We start from the raw sequence: 17,538 nt of genomic DNA on the forward strand, positions 1-17,538 counted from the left end.
GCCTTATGTGAAAGAGAAAATTTTTATTTCTTGGGTACTTAGGAACTGCTACATGTTTATATGGAGCAAGACTGAAGGTAGAAAAATATTGCCTTGTCCCATGATTTGGGTGGGGTAATATCAAAAGTGACAATGGAATGAGTTTTATTAGCACAGCTCACACCAAAATCAACAGACTTATCATAACCCCATTAAAGCATGGTTTGAGGATCAGAATTTGAGTTTCCACTTGAATTTTCTGTGGCATCCACACATGCATAAACTGCCAGCAGGAACTAGTTTTACCATATATATGCCCCATGTTGGGCAGATGAGATTTTGAAACTTTTTTGGTAGAATTTTATTTGTAAATGATCTTAATGATACTGAAATTCTGACCAATGCTATTTGAACTGATTTCAAGTTTTATGCACATGCACACACCTTTATTTGATTACATACATTGTGTGCTCTCTACACCCACTGACTGCATTATAAACAGCTGTTACATGCATTTTCTGCAAATGAAAATTTAAAAGAGGATGTTAGGACAAATGTGTTTAGTTAAATACAGTAGTCCCCACCCCTTATCCATGGGGGATATTCCAAGACCCCCTAGTGGATACCTGAAACCATAGATAGTACTGAATACTATATGTACTATGGTTTTTCCTATACATATGATATGATAAAGTTTAATTTATAAATTAGGCCCAGTAAGAGATTAACAACAATAAGTAATAATAAAACAGAACCATTATAACAATATACTGCAATAAAAGTTATGTGAATGGAATCCTAGCAACCTCAGCAAATGATTTTTTTTCCTTTCCGTATGAAGTCGAGAACTTTTACCTTTTCACTTAAAGGAAGCATTTAAGGGCTCGCTTTGGCATGTCCAAATTGCCAGCATCACTATTCTTGTGCTTTGGAACCACTATTAAGTAAAATAAGGGTTACTTGAACATGAGCACTGCAATACCACGATAGTTGATCTGATAACTGAGATGGCTACCAAGTGACTAACAGGCTGGTAGAGTATACTGTACAGCAGGGGTGTCAAACTGGCGGCCCGCAAAGCAATTTCTTGTGGCCTGCGATGCCTCAAGGAAAGATTTTTTTAATAAAAAGGATTATTGCTTTTTATAAGAAAACAGAAATACCGTATTTACTCGAATATAACTCGCACCCCTGATTTTACTTTATGAAAAAAGAAATTAAAAAGTTTTGCATATACAACACACATGAAAAAAAAGTTTAAACATTTTCACGTTGGGGCGATAACTCGCTCCCCATGGTAAACAACATGCCATCCCTACCAGCCTCTATATTGCAGATGCAAGAAAAACAAGTAATTTTATCGTATTACTGAATAAAGTACAGAGACATTTGCAGTCTGTGTAATATATTTTTCAAAAAATAGTGCAATTAGAGGGATAAAAAGGCACTAACTAATGAATCACATATCCCTTCTCACGTTAACCATGCTGTTTAGACTCATGCAAAACCATATGTTGCATTGGAAAACACAGTATCTAACTAAAAACTGTTGTTTTTAGTTAGATGTGTGTGAGTCTGCCTGCCAGCTCAGAAGCAAAGCAGAAATAAAATTTGTAAATGTGTTAAAACCAAGGCATATATAGTGATGAATATTGTTATAGTAGTTTCATATATTATGGAATTAGGTTGAAAAGAATTAGCATTTCAGTTCAAAAATTGTCGGTTTGCCTTCGTCTTTTAGTCGTGCGAGCTTTTGTTAATACCGCAGCAATCACATGCACATCTTCATAGCTGCTCTATCTCTACCGGCCTACCATTTTTTCGAGCTCTGCTTTCACTTCTCATTTGTCATTCATGAAGGATTGTTCATTATGTATCTCAAGTCTTGTAAATTACTTGTAATTTTTACTTGAAATAATGGGAAAGAAGGTGATGCTATTTGGGTAGATAACTTTGACAATGCACACAAGGAAACCGCTTTCAAGGCCAGAAATAGCGATAGTGAAAAGGAGATTCTTGGTAAGTCATCCCCAATTTCAGTTTTTTCCTGAAAACTTTAGTTTCAAAAAATCTCCACATATATCTCGCATCACAATTTTTTAGCTTTATTTTGGGAAAAAAAGTGCAAGTTATATTCGAGTAAATAGGGTATCGATTTAAACATTCGATTTATGCACTTTCATATGACATTTATAGTTACAATATGGATGCAATGATCTGCTATAATATAATTGCAACAATAAAAATTTATATCGCAATTGTAATGTTAGATCCGATCCTAAGCAATTGTATATTATATTTATGTTTTCGTTGTTAATTTATAGCATGCTATAAATTAACATTCAGGCTATGAGTTTTATAATTGCCTGCTACAGTCAATCAGCAATCTCTGAAGCACATGTCAGTGTACCGAACACGATCCAACAACAACCTAGCTGTGAGAGAATCTCTTTTTTATTTGCAACAGTATCGTGCACAGGTCTACAGTTTTGTGTGTTTTTATTCAAACATTTTTATAAAAATTGTTATTAATACTACATTTATTCACCCAGGCAAATGTCGCTTTCTAAGACAACAAGAAAAAGAAAAATTGCTGATGAGGGGAGAATATTTCAAAAAAAAATGGAAATTGAATTTCTTCTTCACTGAAACAAAGGACAAAAGTGTGTGCATCATTTGTAACGAAACAATTAGTGTCACCAAAGAATGTAATATAAAAAGGCACTACGATAAAATTCACAAAGAACAATATTCAAGCTTTGAGGGTAAACTGAGAGAAGAAAATTAAAATGTATGAAGAATTCACTTCGTAGTCAACAACAAATATTTTCAAAAATGATGAAAGATGATGAATCAGCAGTAATTATGAAATCAGCTATTTATTGGTGAAACATTCCAAACCTTTTAGTGATGGTTATTTGGTTAAGGAGTGTATGATAAAAGCAGCCAAAAATGTTTTTTCCCAAAAATGTGCAAGTTTTTTGCGATATTTCTTTGTCCAGAAATATTGTGATCAAAAGAATAACCAAAATGGCCGATAATCTGTGAAACCAGTTGAAAGAAATATCAGCAAATATACAATGCTTTTCAATTGCACTTGACTAAAGTTTTGATATTCATGACATGGCTCAAGTCGCTCTGTTTCTTCAGGTTTACGATGACAATATGATTACTGAGGAGTTCTTAGAAATGATTCCCATCCATGGGACCACTACAGGGGACGACATTTTTGATGGCGTGTGCATTTTGGAAAAATGCCAATTTCCTCAGAACAGGCTTGTAGCTGTGACAACCAACAGTGCTCCAGCAATGACAGGCAAAAGTAAAGGTTTTCTATCAAGAATTGCAGCAAAGTTAAAGGAAATGTATCCAGACATTCCAAAACTGCAATCTTTCCACTGCATTATTCATCAGCAGGTCCTGTGCTGCAAAATGTTGGAAATGAGCAGCTTACTTAAGCCTGTGACAAATACCGTGAGCTTCATTTGATCCAGAGGCCTCAATCACTGCCAGCTTGCACAATTTCTAAGAGACCTGGAGAGTGAATTTGAAGAGCTACCTTATTACACAGAGATTCGTTGGTTATCTTGTCATAAGGTTCTAAAAAGCGTTTTTTTTTTTTTTTTTTTTTTTTTTAGAGGAGATCAAATTGTTCCTAGAAATGATGATGTTGCATTTCTTAATGATCATACATGCGTACAAGATCTAGCATTCTTAGTTGATATTACAGAACATTTAAATCATTTAAATGTCAGACTTCAGGAGAAAGATCAGTAAATAACACACATCTATGATGCACTGGCAAGTTTACTTTAGAAAATTTATTTTCCTGTGTGTCAACAGTTGAACAATAAGAGTCAAAGTTTTACCTTTTCTCAATATTGTCACAAACTAGAAAAGATTCAAGAAGAATTTGATAGGCAATTTAAAGATTTTAAGGAGCAAGAAATTTTTCCCCTTTTTACAGGTCCTTTTTCCTTTAATTTCGAAAAAAGCTCCTATTTTAATTCAAATGGAACTTCTTTATTTCCAAAATGATTCCATTCTAAAAGAGAAATATCAAGAAGTTGACGTTCCAAAAATATAGTTATTTAGGTCTAAAATATCCAGAAATAAAAAAGTTTGCAGCAAATATTCTATGTTATTTTGGAAGAATCTATTTATGCGAACAATTATTCTCATGCATGAAAAGTAACAAAACAGCCCACAGATCAAGACTAACCGACATCAATCTTTCTGCCATAATGAAAGCCGTATGCTCTCAATCTTTGAGTCCAAATTTTGGCAAGCTGGTTAACAATAAACATTGTCAAGTGTCGGGAAAAAATAAAATATTACAATTAACTTACTTATAATTACCATAAGTATATTATGCAAGTATATATATATATATATATATATATATAACCCCAAAATATTTTCATTAACATTTAAACAATTCCCCAAAATATACTCCCCCCATACCCCCAAAAATAGAAGTATTTTATTTCAACACAAACACAAAAAATTTCAAATTAATAGGAGGCTCTGTAAATTTTTGTGATGGTTATTAATGAGACTTTATACTTTTTTAGACTGTATAAATATTTGATTTGTTCAAATAAAATTTAATTTTGGTTTAATCTAATTTAAATGCTATATTATTACTAAATAAAGAGCCAAGATGCTATTACTCTTAGATTTCAATCTCCGAGTTTCGTATCCGACTTTAAAATAATGAGAGATTTATTATCACCCTAACTTAATTAAATGCTATATATTGTAAATATTAATATAATAAAAATATTCTTTATTTTTTTTTGTCATAATCATTATATTATTATTTTATGTCTTGTAATGACTTAGAATAAATAAAATTTTCATTGTTAATTTTCCTATTTATTTATACTCGTTCTTTCACTTCCCTTAGATTCTAATTAGTGCAGGTTTTTTAGTCTAAAATTTTTTCCCGGTCCACTTGAGATACACTTTTATGGCAAATGGCTTGCAGTCCAATTGAGTTTGACACTCCTGCTGCCCAGCATGGATATGCTGGACAAAGGGGTGATTTATGTCCTGGGCGGGACCACACAAGATTTCATCACGCTATTCAGAATGGTGCGTAATTTAAAATTTATGAATTATACATTTCTGGAATTTTCCATTTAATATTTTCAGACTGGGGTTGACCATGGGTAAGTGAAATTGTGGAAAGCAAACCCGCAGATAAGGGAAGACCACTCTACTATGTTTAGTACTACAATAAATGTGCTGTGCTTGAATGCATGCAGCATGCCTGTGGAAGGGGAGTTTTTTTCATTAAGAAGTGTCATTCCATTTGTCTCTAATTACACAAACTGTTGCTAAATATAGACCACACTGTAAATGTCTCTGTATTGTATTTAGTGATACAATAAATCTACTTGTTTTTCTTTACTTCCAGTGTAGTGTCTGTTGAGGCTAGAATGTTTTTCACATTGTAAGAACATTTTTATTTCATTGTTCGGAAAGACCAGATGTAGTGAGTAAAAATTTACCAATTCCTGAATACAAACGAATCCTGTGTATTATCAGAAGTGGATTGCATCCATTAATCTCCAACAAAATACTAGAATATGTAACATATGAATTATTGATAAGATAGAAGAGCAACTGAAAAAAAAAAAAAAGAGTTACATAATGAACTTAGGATTCACGGAAGGGTGAATAATTCTGATGTTCGGATATTATTTATTAATGTATTACTACGTAAAACGTGTGCACTGATCATCAGTAAATAAATGAAACAGAAAACAAAGCAATATGAATTCTGGATAAATCTGCTGATTAACATCAGTTCATTGGATTAGCCCCCCCCCCCCCCCCCCCCAATATATTTATTTAATGAGCTACCAAATGTATACAGGCATGTGTATTGTAGTTATTTATATTTTGCAAACAAATCTCTTTCACTCCCCTCGTAAGTTTTTTTTTTTTTTTTTAAAGTATGCTATCATAAATGCAAATATGCATGATGTCAGGTTTATAGAATCATATGATGTTCTCTCCACCCATCCTGTATAATAACATTCAGTAATATGAATGTTATTTATTAAAAAATCCTTTCCCAGTAATGAAAATATTTCTATTCACACCTGTTCCTTCTCTCCCTTATATTTCCCATTCTCACATGCTCACAAATTTACAGCTTTTAATAATATAAATATACCAACAAATATTGCATTCTCCTTAATTACTGTTTTCTAGTATATAAAAAGTAAATGCATTAGCCCCTAGATGGATTTATTTACAATCAAAGAACTGTCACAATATGTGGCACATGTTTGTGATTGTCTGTGAAAATACTAGTGGTGGTGGGCGGTAGATGGCGTTGGTGTAGATGATGATGGTAGTTGCACTTCGTTGTATAGTTGGTGGAGACAGAGTTGTAGAGTAGGTGCCCTCCCTCAATGAGTCTCTGGACTCCCTGGAGGTGTCACGTAATAATCATAATAATCTGCCAATAAGCAAGCATGAAATTTGCCTCAAGCATAGCAATTTCTCTGGCCACAGTTGGTTAGGGTAGCAGCGAGAGTCCCAATGTGGACATGTCATCATCAAATTCCTGACATGTACCCTCAAGAGATGTACAGGATATTATGATAGTACTACATGAAGAACTTACACATTACTAACTTCCTATCAACAATTTTCCTCCAAATCAATCTGTTCTGTCAAAACTCCAACATTATCAAATCATATTTCTGTCTTCTAAGGCAATTTTTACTGTATCAATTCACCTATATCTTGGTCTTTTTCTTGCCAACCTGGCAGAGAACACACTTGTTTTGCTAATCTTTCCTCTCCCATTCTGTTTAAGTGACCATACCACACCTGAAATTAGCTCTGCTAACACATTCCTGGATCTGTGGACATGTTTAAAGGTGAATTTAGCCAAAGATCAAATGTTAATGTATCTGACATGACTGCACCATTTATGAGGTGTCTGACAAAGATTTGTAGTGCCCTTTCTGCTATAGGTTTGATACTGGTCATATACTAAGGGAATTTTTTTAGGCTTCATTCCAGCAAGCATCCAACGTAAGGTTCTCCCTTTTTCAAAACTCAGGTTTTAATCTCTAGAACTCAGAAAAATCTACCACAGAATTTAGATAATAATTAGTCACTGGAATTAAGAACACAGGATGACAGCAGTGTGCTGCATCTACATACATGTCTGTCCATGCCTGTGGGCTGGAGAATGCAGCAATCTTCTAGCATTGATAAGGGAGAATGACAGCAATGGCATGATAAAAACATTCTAATATAAATGGAGTGGTGGATCATTAAAGAGAAATTTGGAATAAGATGAAGAGTGGAATTATAAAAGAATTACTGTGATGAATGGCAAGAAATGACAATGCAAAAATAGGAATTAGTTTGAAGCTCTGCTCTATCGTTTGTGGAAATGTATGGAAGAACTGATGTGATGAGATGATGGCACAAATGCCCATTTCAACCACCAGTGTTGGAGAGATTTAGAAGTAAGACATCGGGGAAGTTGTCATAATGAGTTTATCATTTTGTAAGATAGGGCCAGATTGCTGAGTTGCAAAATCTAGTAGATGGGGTACCAAAAGAACACTGACTTTTAAAGATTAAGAATTTTAGAAGGTTGAACATACTGGTGGATGACAACTAAGATAAATGCTAGAGTACTTTCAGTGAAAAAGGCAACTATCAGAGTGGAATGTTAGCATGTCACTAAGGCAGCAGAAATAAAAAAACACTATGTTGACTCAGTTTAAACTGTTGAGAAGATATTAAAAACTAGAACAATAAAATGTGAGCAGGCTGCAGGTTTAATGAAAATTAAACCAAGAATGGTTGAGTGAGTGAGAGATATAATGATGTAAATGTTCTGAGATATTAAGAGTAGATGAAGTAACACCAGATAAAGTATACACAGAGAGTGCCTAATAACATGAACCATTTGAAATTAACTATACCAAAGAAAATGAACAGCATTTGTCCACATGCAACAATCTACACCATAGATCAGATTTTCGAGGAGATAAAAGAGGCAGAACACTAAGTGGGATAACAGCACTATTCAGAAGAAGAGAGAGAGGCTTTATTGAAAGGAGGTATGATAAATCTCTGATGAAATGTGTGAAATGGAGGGATAGATAAACAGAACTCTGAATATAACAGTTCTATTTATCTTTAAGAACAATAACAATATAAGGAAGTAACAATTCTCCAGTGGGAATACAAAGTATGTTGGACAGCAGACCTGATATCACCTTACTTGCATCTCTAAACCCATATGAGCTTCCTTATTATATTTGGTCATTTGGTGAAAATACACCTTCTTTATATCATCCCTGATCCTTAATCCTCTCCCAGATGAGTCTTTGACTCCATGAGGTCTTGGGGTAATAATAATAAGTTAAATATATTGCACTTTACAAAGTGCAATATATTAAACCTTCAGTCTACTATTCAAACTTAAGGTCTTTATTTCTTCCTTAAGGGAATTAGCATCAGCATTGCTCTTTATTTTCTCTCTAACTTTGCATCAGCAAACAACTGAATGTTCTCTCTCTTAATCTATATGGAATACTGAAAAATAAATTTAACAACAGGAGTCTAGCGAAAGATGAAGATCCTATTGTTCAATTTATTTATACTCCCCTTCTGCCAAAACACATGCTGATATCACGGATCAATCTCTAACCCATCTGTTATCCATCCCTCTTCCCTAACTTCAACAATCTGTATATAAGTCTCCCATTTTTACAGCACATTTGCCACTTTATTATAAAACATAAACAGATTGCTAAAAAGCAAGACCTAGGTTTCATAAATCTTGTCTATCAACCCAATCTTGTATTCTATCCCCAAAAGAATATAATATTTCAGTTTTTCCTACAAATATAGCAGTCTGTATATCTGAAGTATACCAGATATACAGACTGCTTTATACTGGGAAACTTCAGTCTGATCACTTTTTCTGACCTAGTTGTTTAATGAGTCCTGCAATAGACAGAGGCCTTACTCCTTAATTGCAGATGATGCGAAGCTGGGAAGGGTTATTAGTAATAGTGCAGATGTGGTAGCCCTGCAAGAGGATTTGAATAAGCTAGATAGATGGGCAAATGAATGGGGTGTCGGTTTAATGCAGCAAAATGTAAGGTCTTGAGGTTTGGGAAACATCAATGGGACGCTGCATACTATGGGAGGAGTCATACTGGAGGAAGTAGGAGAGACAAGAGATCTGGGGTTGATGATTGATAGAAACCTGAAATTTAAGGGACATATTGCAAAGGTGGTGAAGGTAACACAGAGGATTGCTGCAATAATGAGAAGGACACTGACCTGCAGAGATAAAATGGTTATCATTCCATTGTATTATTCTCTGATCAGACCACACTTAGAGACTATTGTTCTCAGATTTGGTCCCCCAGCATTTGAAGGGGATAAATTAACTGTGGAAAGGGTACAAAGGCGAATAACAAAGATGGTTTCAGGACTGTACCATGTTAGTTATGAGGATTGGCTGAGAGAATGTAGACTGCAGAGTTTGGGGGATAGAAGAAGGAGAGGTGATATGATTGAGACTTTTAAACTGTTGAGAGGTGGTTACAGGGTTGACACTGGGGAGTTCTTTCGCTTGGTTGAACAGCAGGAAGGAATGATGACAAGAGGCCATCCCTGGAAGTTACGAAAGGAACTGTTTGCAAGAGGGTGAGGAGTGGTTTCTTTGCATGGAGAGTGGTTGAACCATGGAATGCATTGCCTGATGAAGTGGTGAGAGCGAGAACGGTCAATGAGTTTAAGGAGTAGTATGATAGATTTTGTGTTTCTCGGGGGGAGGGGGACCTCCCCTCGATGAGTCTTGATAGACTTTGTGTTTCTTAGGAAGGACTTCCCACGATGAGTCTTTTGACTCCATGGAGGCCTGAATAATAGTAATACTTAATGTTTGTCTCCATTGCAAGATTCTCATTAAACAACCAGGTCAAGGGTGCAAACTTTTACACATTCTCTAAAAATATTATTATTATAAGACACCTAGAGGTGTCTTATAATAATAATATTTATAGAGACGTGAAAGATTCATCAAGAGAAGCCACATACCACTCACACCATGTCATACATTCTCTTGAATTATTCATATTATCTATATACACTCATGACCTCCAAAAGCAAGCCATTCCAGTCATGCACACCACTCTATGAGAAAAATGTAGCTTTCATCTCTTTCTTGACTACATCCATTCTAAACTAGCACAGATGCCCTCTTGTCTTTTCCCCATCCTCCATAAAATGAAATTTTCTGTCTAATGATATCTTGTATGACTCTTTCACAAGTTTGTAGGTCTCTAACATATCACCCTCTTTCTGCTAGCATCTACAGTCCATAAATTTTCAATCTCCCCTCATAATCTACAATCCATAATACTGATATCATCTTCAACACACTCCTTTGTACCCTCTTCACTATATCTGTATCACCTCAGAAACCAGATCTGCACTAGTCCAGATGAGGTTGTATCACAGCCTTGTAAAGAGGCAAAATGAATTCCTTATTCATGGATATCAGTTTTCTTGTCAACATTGCAATTATCTTCTAAATTGTATTTGCATTATGACTTTTGAACTTCAACTCCAAGACCCCTAGATTGATCAATGGATAAGGATTTGTAACTGTTCTTCAAGGAAATGGGTGAGATTAAGGATCAGGGATGATGACTGATGTATAATTGATGATTCCACTTCTGTGAAATCTTCTGTGCCGAGACTCAAATTATACAGCCCAGTCAAAGGAACAGGGTTCACCTGAACACTTATCATCCATGCTAATATTCCATCAGTCTCTTTTACTGAATTAATATTCAGTTTATGTAACAGCTCTAGTACCTACTCCTCATACCCATAAGTTTCTTCCTCCAGTGCAGTTGTAGCATTAAGCTTAATGTTGCATACACTAGGTTGAAAGTTTTGAGCAAAATGGGTACTTGTTAGCTGAACAATCTGTTCTTCTGCATCTGCTACCTGCACCGATGAGTTATTCTTTCGCATTCATTCTTTCTTTTACTTGCAACATAACAACAGAATTCTTTTGGGTTGTCTTTAGCTTGCATAGCCAGTTTCTTTCAATACAGTAGTTGTGAAGCTTATGGCCTGCACCTTATAATTTTCATAACTGACATCATACTTATGCACACAGTATTCCTTGTACATCATCTTTTTCTTAAGAATCTCTTACTTATTAAGATTGTTCAAGCAATTCGCCCCCATTCTGTTTATTCATCAAACTCTCGGGATATATTCCAATACTGCATCATTGATGTGTTTTTTAAATACTTCTTATGCACTGCTGACATCCTTCCCATCTAGCAACCAATAAAATGAGATTGAGCCTAGTATTATCCTCAGTTGGTCATAATGTTTTGTTCTGAAATTCAGCATTTAACATTTTCTAAATTGAATATCCATACAATTAGCTACAGCATGATCCCTATCACCAGCTGGAGGTCCCTCTGACATTAATCAGATCTAACACTCATTGATCTCAAGTTCATTCTGTAACATGCTGCTTAAGGAAGTTATCACACAACAGCTCGATAAATTCAGCTTTATTTTTTTCAGGAATTTCACTGCTACTCAATCAATGTTTGGACAATTAAAGTTATCTATGATGATTAATTGTTTAATACCTGTTAGGTTTATCTGGCTCATCCTCACATATGTAGTAGTATAGCATATATTTCACAACCTTATTAATATCTAGCTTGTTAATTCACTTCATACCCTCTATTTTTTTCAGTTCTAGTCTCTCTCTATCATTTGCATTCTAGATATTGCACAGCATTATTCACACTAGTGAATAATGCTGTGTGATATCCTTTCATATCACACATACATACAGTGATAAAGTTCTCATTAAATAATTTCACTATATCCTCTGACATACCCTAATTATTCTCCCCCTTGCTTGAAACAATAAGCCAATCTCCTCTCACGTGGTACTTTTCTATTTCTTTGTCACATTTCTATCTAACTGTTTATTCCTCATATATATGATCACTACTAACAAACTTCTGTCTCCACCATAATGATTTTTCCTCCACACTGCTTGCATCAGATGTCTTAATTCCCATGTTCTGTTAACTTCTTTCCCTCCATATTTCATGGTATTTCTTCATATTTCCACATAAATTACCCATCCTCTTAAGAGTAACCATTTACTGCTTGATTGCCTCCCAAGTCAGTATCTCATTGTTACTATCACAAACTGGTGGCAGTATATATATTACATGATGTGGATTTATATAAATTAAAAATATTTAAAATTAACAGGATTTTGTTGATAACTATGGTTAGATTAATACGGCTATTTTTCGTATATAAACTTATGTAAATTTTACATACGATCTTTGTTTTGTGAAAAAATGTATAAACCGTGATGTTTTTATCTGCATATAAGTTCGGTACTACTATTTTTTATTGTGGAAATAAAAAACTCTACTTGACAATTCAACCGGTAGGAATAAAGCAATCTTTAACTGAAGATCTTTATGTGATACCTGTTTTTTTTTTCTTATCATACTCTTTTATACATTTTTTCTCTTTCCATACGCTCTATCTCATATACATTGTGACAATTACATAGCTGAAGCAAGAATGTTACTTAATGTGCAACCGCAAGCAATACAACGTTGAAACAGAAGTTTTTAATTGAACTGATGGTAATTGTGGAGAATATAAAACAGTTTATTGAAGCTCAAGCCTAATAAACATGAGAACATAAAAAACACGCATAAGCAGAGGATATTCAGTTGTTCATCTTTCTGACATGCATTAAGAGCAAACTATGACTCTAACAATGAAAATGTTTTAAAATAGCAGTGTCATCCCGAAGTTAAGCAACTTACTCGTTCACCGAATCAACAGCAAAATCTCAGCAACACACTTACCGTCTCAGACGAATCAACCTCCATTTTAAATGTCTGTTGTTGTAAAGTTTTCAGCGTTATTATCATCTTCGAAGCTCAGGTTTGTTATTATAATTTATGATTATTAATATTAGTAAAGAATCCACCAAGGACTAAACTAAAATGAAAACTAATAACGACATTCACACTTCTACAATTCACACCGTCGCCATGAACATGTGACGTCATCCGAAACAGTGGAAGTATTAAAAAGTTGTTGGAAATGTTATTTTAAAAAAAATGCAGTTGCGATTTTATATATATATATATACAAATTATTAAAAGCATTTAAATTTTGTGAAAGATTGAATGCCACAATTTTGGTTTGCGAGACGAGTGTTTAGGTTAAACTACCTCTATCTTGGGGTCTGTAGTTTTGTTTATTGTCGCTAAAGTGAGCTGTGGTCGTGCACTTCTTTTTTTTTTGCATGAATTAGTAGTAGTTTCGTTCGTGTTCCTTGAGGAATATAAAATGCAAGAGGACATGAAAGTAGACATAAGTCATTGTTCTTATTACATTGTTCGAAAGAATCGATTTTGCAGACTGACTCCAATGAAGAATAATTCATTCTGTGCCGAACATTGCATAATGCCAGAAAACGATTCCAGCTGGGATGTTACAGTAAGCACGAATTCATTTCTGAATTCTGTCCTCTCCTTTTTATAAGGCCTTGATACATCCACATCTGGGTTACTGTGCTCGGGTGTAATGGATTTCTTGGATAGTGGTGGTGAAGATTCGGAGGCAAGGAACCAAGATAGTGTGTGGTCTGTGGAACGTTCCCTATGAGCTTAGATTGAGGATGTGTAGATTGCAGAAATTGGTTGATAGGGGAAAAGGAAGGAAAAAAAATAACGTATCCGTTATTTTTCTAGGATGGTCGTCTTCTCCATATTATCTAGCTTAGGCAGTTTTTTATCGTATTGTTTCGGCGTAAAAATATACGTTTTGTGTATTGAAATTTAAAGTTTCAAACCATATTAGTTTCCGAGCTATTTAATCGATTAAGAGAAATAAAAAAAAACGACATTCAGCTAGTTTAACTTAGGCTTTCCCGCAGATTCTATTTTAATTACACCCCATCAGTGGTACTGTTACGTTACGGTTTATTTTGCTCAGCCTGTTCTTATTTACTACGTGAAATCACAATCAGTACATGACAAGGAATATTATACAGGAAGTACTTGGATAAAGAGTACTTCCTGTATAATATTGATCAACCCCTCCTCCGCATATAATTAGAAACTTAAGGAGCAGGGTAATATTAACAAAACAAAAGCTTTTCCTGGACAGGCTTATATATAGTTTGTAAGCCTGGTGTTTCAAGAAGAAAAAAAAAAAGCACAAACAAATGAAAGATTTACTGTAGTTTTCTAAATGCAGCCAGTCATGGAATCGTTCTATAGATTTGTTCTTACCCTTTCACCCTTGAAATATCCCGTATTGAAAAAAGAAAAAAAATATATATATATACTGGAGGGGTTTTTCAAGGGTGAAAGGGTAAGTATAAGTACAAAAATATAGATGATTCTATGACTGGCTGTGTTTAGAAAAGTAAATCTTTCATTTGTTCGTGCTTTTGTGTGTGTGTGTAAGCTTCTCTCAGTCACTTAATATCACAATCATATAATCTCTTCTATTTTTAATGCTATGCAATTTACATTTCTTCAGTCTACTCTTATAGCTTATTCTGCAGCCTTGAAATTGCTCATTTACCTAAATATCCACCTTTTATAGGTCTTTCATATTATCAATTCTGAGTAAAGACCTTATGTCTCTATTTGCCTATCTATAGTAGAAATGCTTAAAATTATCTTCGTTTTTCATGTGTTTTTGGAACATGCCCTACTTCACCCATTACTGCTCCAAATTCCCTTGCCTTTTCCATTTTTTGCAGCTCTGCATACACTTTTATATGGAGTCTTTCATTTCTGAATCCTAAACTGCCAAAATTTACACATAGCTACATGAATTAATACCCTAATCCATCTGCCCATATCACAAGTCAGTAGACATTATTTTTGCATTCTTATCAAAAAACTGAATATCTTTCCCCCTGCCTCATCCTTAAAACCACTCACAGGATCATTTATAACCAGATTAAATAGCAGTGCACTAACCACAGTTTTATATACTCTGCTTGTTATTTTTATCATTTCAGACATATCATTTCTAATTTTGCAACCATTACACAAATGTAATGTTCATATGCATTTGCCATTTAAAATCTAATTTGCTGTGTTGCAATCTGCCATATGCCTTTGAAAAATTCCAGAAAGGTCACTGTATGTGCATTACCCTTCTGCATACATTTGCTCTACACGTTCTTGTACATAAACCAATTTCACCAAAGCCTAATTACCATTCCAAAAATGCAAGCCGGTCTCAAAATCAGCATATCTGCTTTTCTAATAGTGTGTTACCACTATTCTGTTTCATTTAACTTCTTCCATTCCACTGGTATTCTTCCAAAATCAAGATTCTTATTAAATAATGAAGCCCATCTAGCATATACTATGTGTATGTTTGCACATGTACTATTGTTATCAAACCTATGTGGAGTCAAGGGAAGCTACACATCACCCACACTAAATGCACTCATCATGTTAACAGGCAACTTGTTTCGATCACTCACTGATCTGCGAGAGAAAAATCTAGCTTGCACCCCTTTCTTAACTATATATAAACTAAAGTTTCATGAATTCATCCCATATAACTAAAAGTTTTATTATCCAGTATCCTATAACACCCTTTCAGAAGTTTATAGACTTCTCATATTACCCCTCCTTGTTTATCAATGTTTACAGTCCATATACTCTCAATCTATCATAATCTATGTTCTATAATCTGGATATCATCTTTGTAACTCTGCACACAGTAATCAAGACCTTGTAAAGAATAGAAAAAGACAAGTGGGGGGAAAGTTTAGTTTATATATAATTAAGAAAGGGGTAAGAACTAATTGATGAGTTCGAGATCCCTTGTAGGTCTCCAATAATAAAAGGAAATATATACATAAATTGCATAATCAAGGACTTGTCAAGAGGTAAAATGATTTTCTTATTAGAGGCCTGAAGTGGCTTGAAAAAGTTTCATGTTTGGTCTGTAGAGCAGGGTTTCCAGACTAAAAAATAAATTAAAAATGCAAAATATATATACGAGGGTGGTCGGAATAATTTTCGGCCTAACAATGAAAAAATGAATGTATAATTTCAAAATTATTTTTATTTTTCAACATAATCTCCCTTAAGACTAATACATTTATTCCAGCTATGCTCCAGCACCATTATCCTATCCCTGTAGTGGTTCTCAGTAAGATCTGCAAACTACAGCTGCAATCACCTCTTGATTCAAAGAAAATCGCTGACCAGCCAGGAAGAGTTTTAGTTTTGGGAAGTTATAGAAGTCAGAGAGAGGAGCCAAGTTTGGGAAATAGGGTGGATGTTCCATATTCATAGTGCAGATCCCTTAATTTTTCCGTTGCCAAAACACTTGATTTTTTTCCAAAAAAAAGATGATTTATTTCTTCTGCAAACTGGGTCTTTTCTCACGAATTTTTTAGTCTAGTCTGTTTAAAAGATCGGATTAATATTCACCGGTTATTGTTTTTTTACCCTTTTCAAGATAATTAATAAAGAAAATGCTTAGCATCCCAAAACACTGATGCCATGACCTTTTCTGCAGATGGAACTGACTTTGTCTTCTTTGGTGCTGAACAAACAGCTTCTGTTCACTGTTTTGATTGCTGTTTGGATTCTGGTGTGTAATGGTGAATCCAAGTCTCATCCATAGTAATAAATTGATTCACAAAATCAGTTTTATTCTTGTTAAAACGCACCGAGCACTTTTCAGAGATTTTCTTGTGAGTGCATTTTTGATCTGATGCGAGCAATCGCAGCACCCATCTTGCGCAAAGCTTTTTCATATGCAGTTCTTCATGCAAAATATATATACATCTTCTTTTGAAATAATTATAGTCTCAGCAATTTCACACACTTTGATTCACTGGTCATCCAGTACCACTTGATCGATGATTTCTGGTGTTCTTACACTTCCTTCACGTGGATCATCTTCAAGGCTGGTATAGTCACGTTTAAACTCGGAAGCCCATTTCTTAATTGTTGAAACGAAGGAGAAGAGTACACATAAACTTTTATGAACTTCGAATGAATTTCTTTTGGCATTAAACCTTCTTTTACAAAGAATTTTATAACCACACGATACTCAATTTTATCCATTTCGAGGGATACAGACGACACTTTTGAATTATAAAAAGTTTATTACAACGTGCTCACACTATTTGTTCTACACCTCAACAATTACAGCATGAACTCATAAGCATCAAATGATATGTGAAACTCATTGGGTTCTTAGAAAAGATCACTCAACAGCTTTTTAATTCCTCTATAAAACAAACCAGTTGATAGAATGACTTGCAATTTCACATAGATGCTTATGACAGATGTACCAACTTTAGAGAAAAAAATTTGCCAATAGTGTTGCCATCTATGGTTGAGGCCAAGAACTTTTCAGACCATCCTCATATTTCAGCCTGAATACTACATGCCATCATCAGTGGCAGTGATAGTTAATTAC

At 34.5% G+C, this 17,538-nt stretch overlaps 2 protein-coding genes across 3 annotated transcripts in view; one reads left to right on the forward strand and one right to left on the reverse strand.

Moving 5' to 3' along the window:
- Rad23 (UV excision repair protein Rad23) overlaps positions 1 to 13,106 on the reverse strand; it is a 114,324-nt gene extending 101,218 nt beyond the window's left edge. Inside the window, exon 1 of one of the 2 annotated variants that reach the window (XM_090401449.1) lies at positions 12,924 to 13,106. In XM_090401449.1, coding sequence (XP_090257575.1) covers positions 12,924 to 12,989 — 66 coding nt within the window. In that variant the 5' untranslated portion in view covers positions 12,990 to 13,106. The remainder of the gene's footprint in view (positions 1 to 12,923) is intronic. The other variant, XM_090401450.1, reaches the window with a different exon arrangement.
- Positions 13,107 to 13,363: 257 nt separating this feature from the next.
- LOC150101186 (tRNA:m(4)X modification enzyme TRM13 homolog) overlaps positions 13,364 to 17,538 on the forward strand; it is a 300,267-nt gene continuing 296,092 nt past the window's right edge. Inside the window, exon 1 of the mRNA XM_090401720.1 lies at positions 13,364 to 13,563. Coding sequence (XP_090257846.1) covers positions 13,414 to 13,563 — 150 coding nt within the window. The 5' untranslated portion in view covers positions 13,364 to 13,413. The remainder of the gene's footprint in view (positions 13,564 to 17,538) is intronic.

Source organism: Typopeltis vanoorti, chromosome 12 (assembly GCF_054136105.1).
Source record: "Typopeltis vanoorti isolate ZY-2024b chromosome 12, IOZ_Tvanoo_1.0, whole genome shotgun sequence".
Classification (NCBI taxonomy): domain Eukaryota; kingdom Metazoa; phylum Arthropoda; class Arachnida; order Uropygi; family Thelyphonidae; genus Typopeltis; species Typopeltis vanoorti.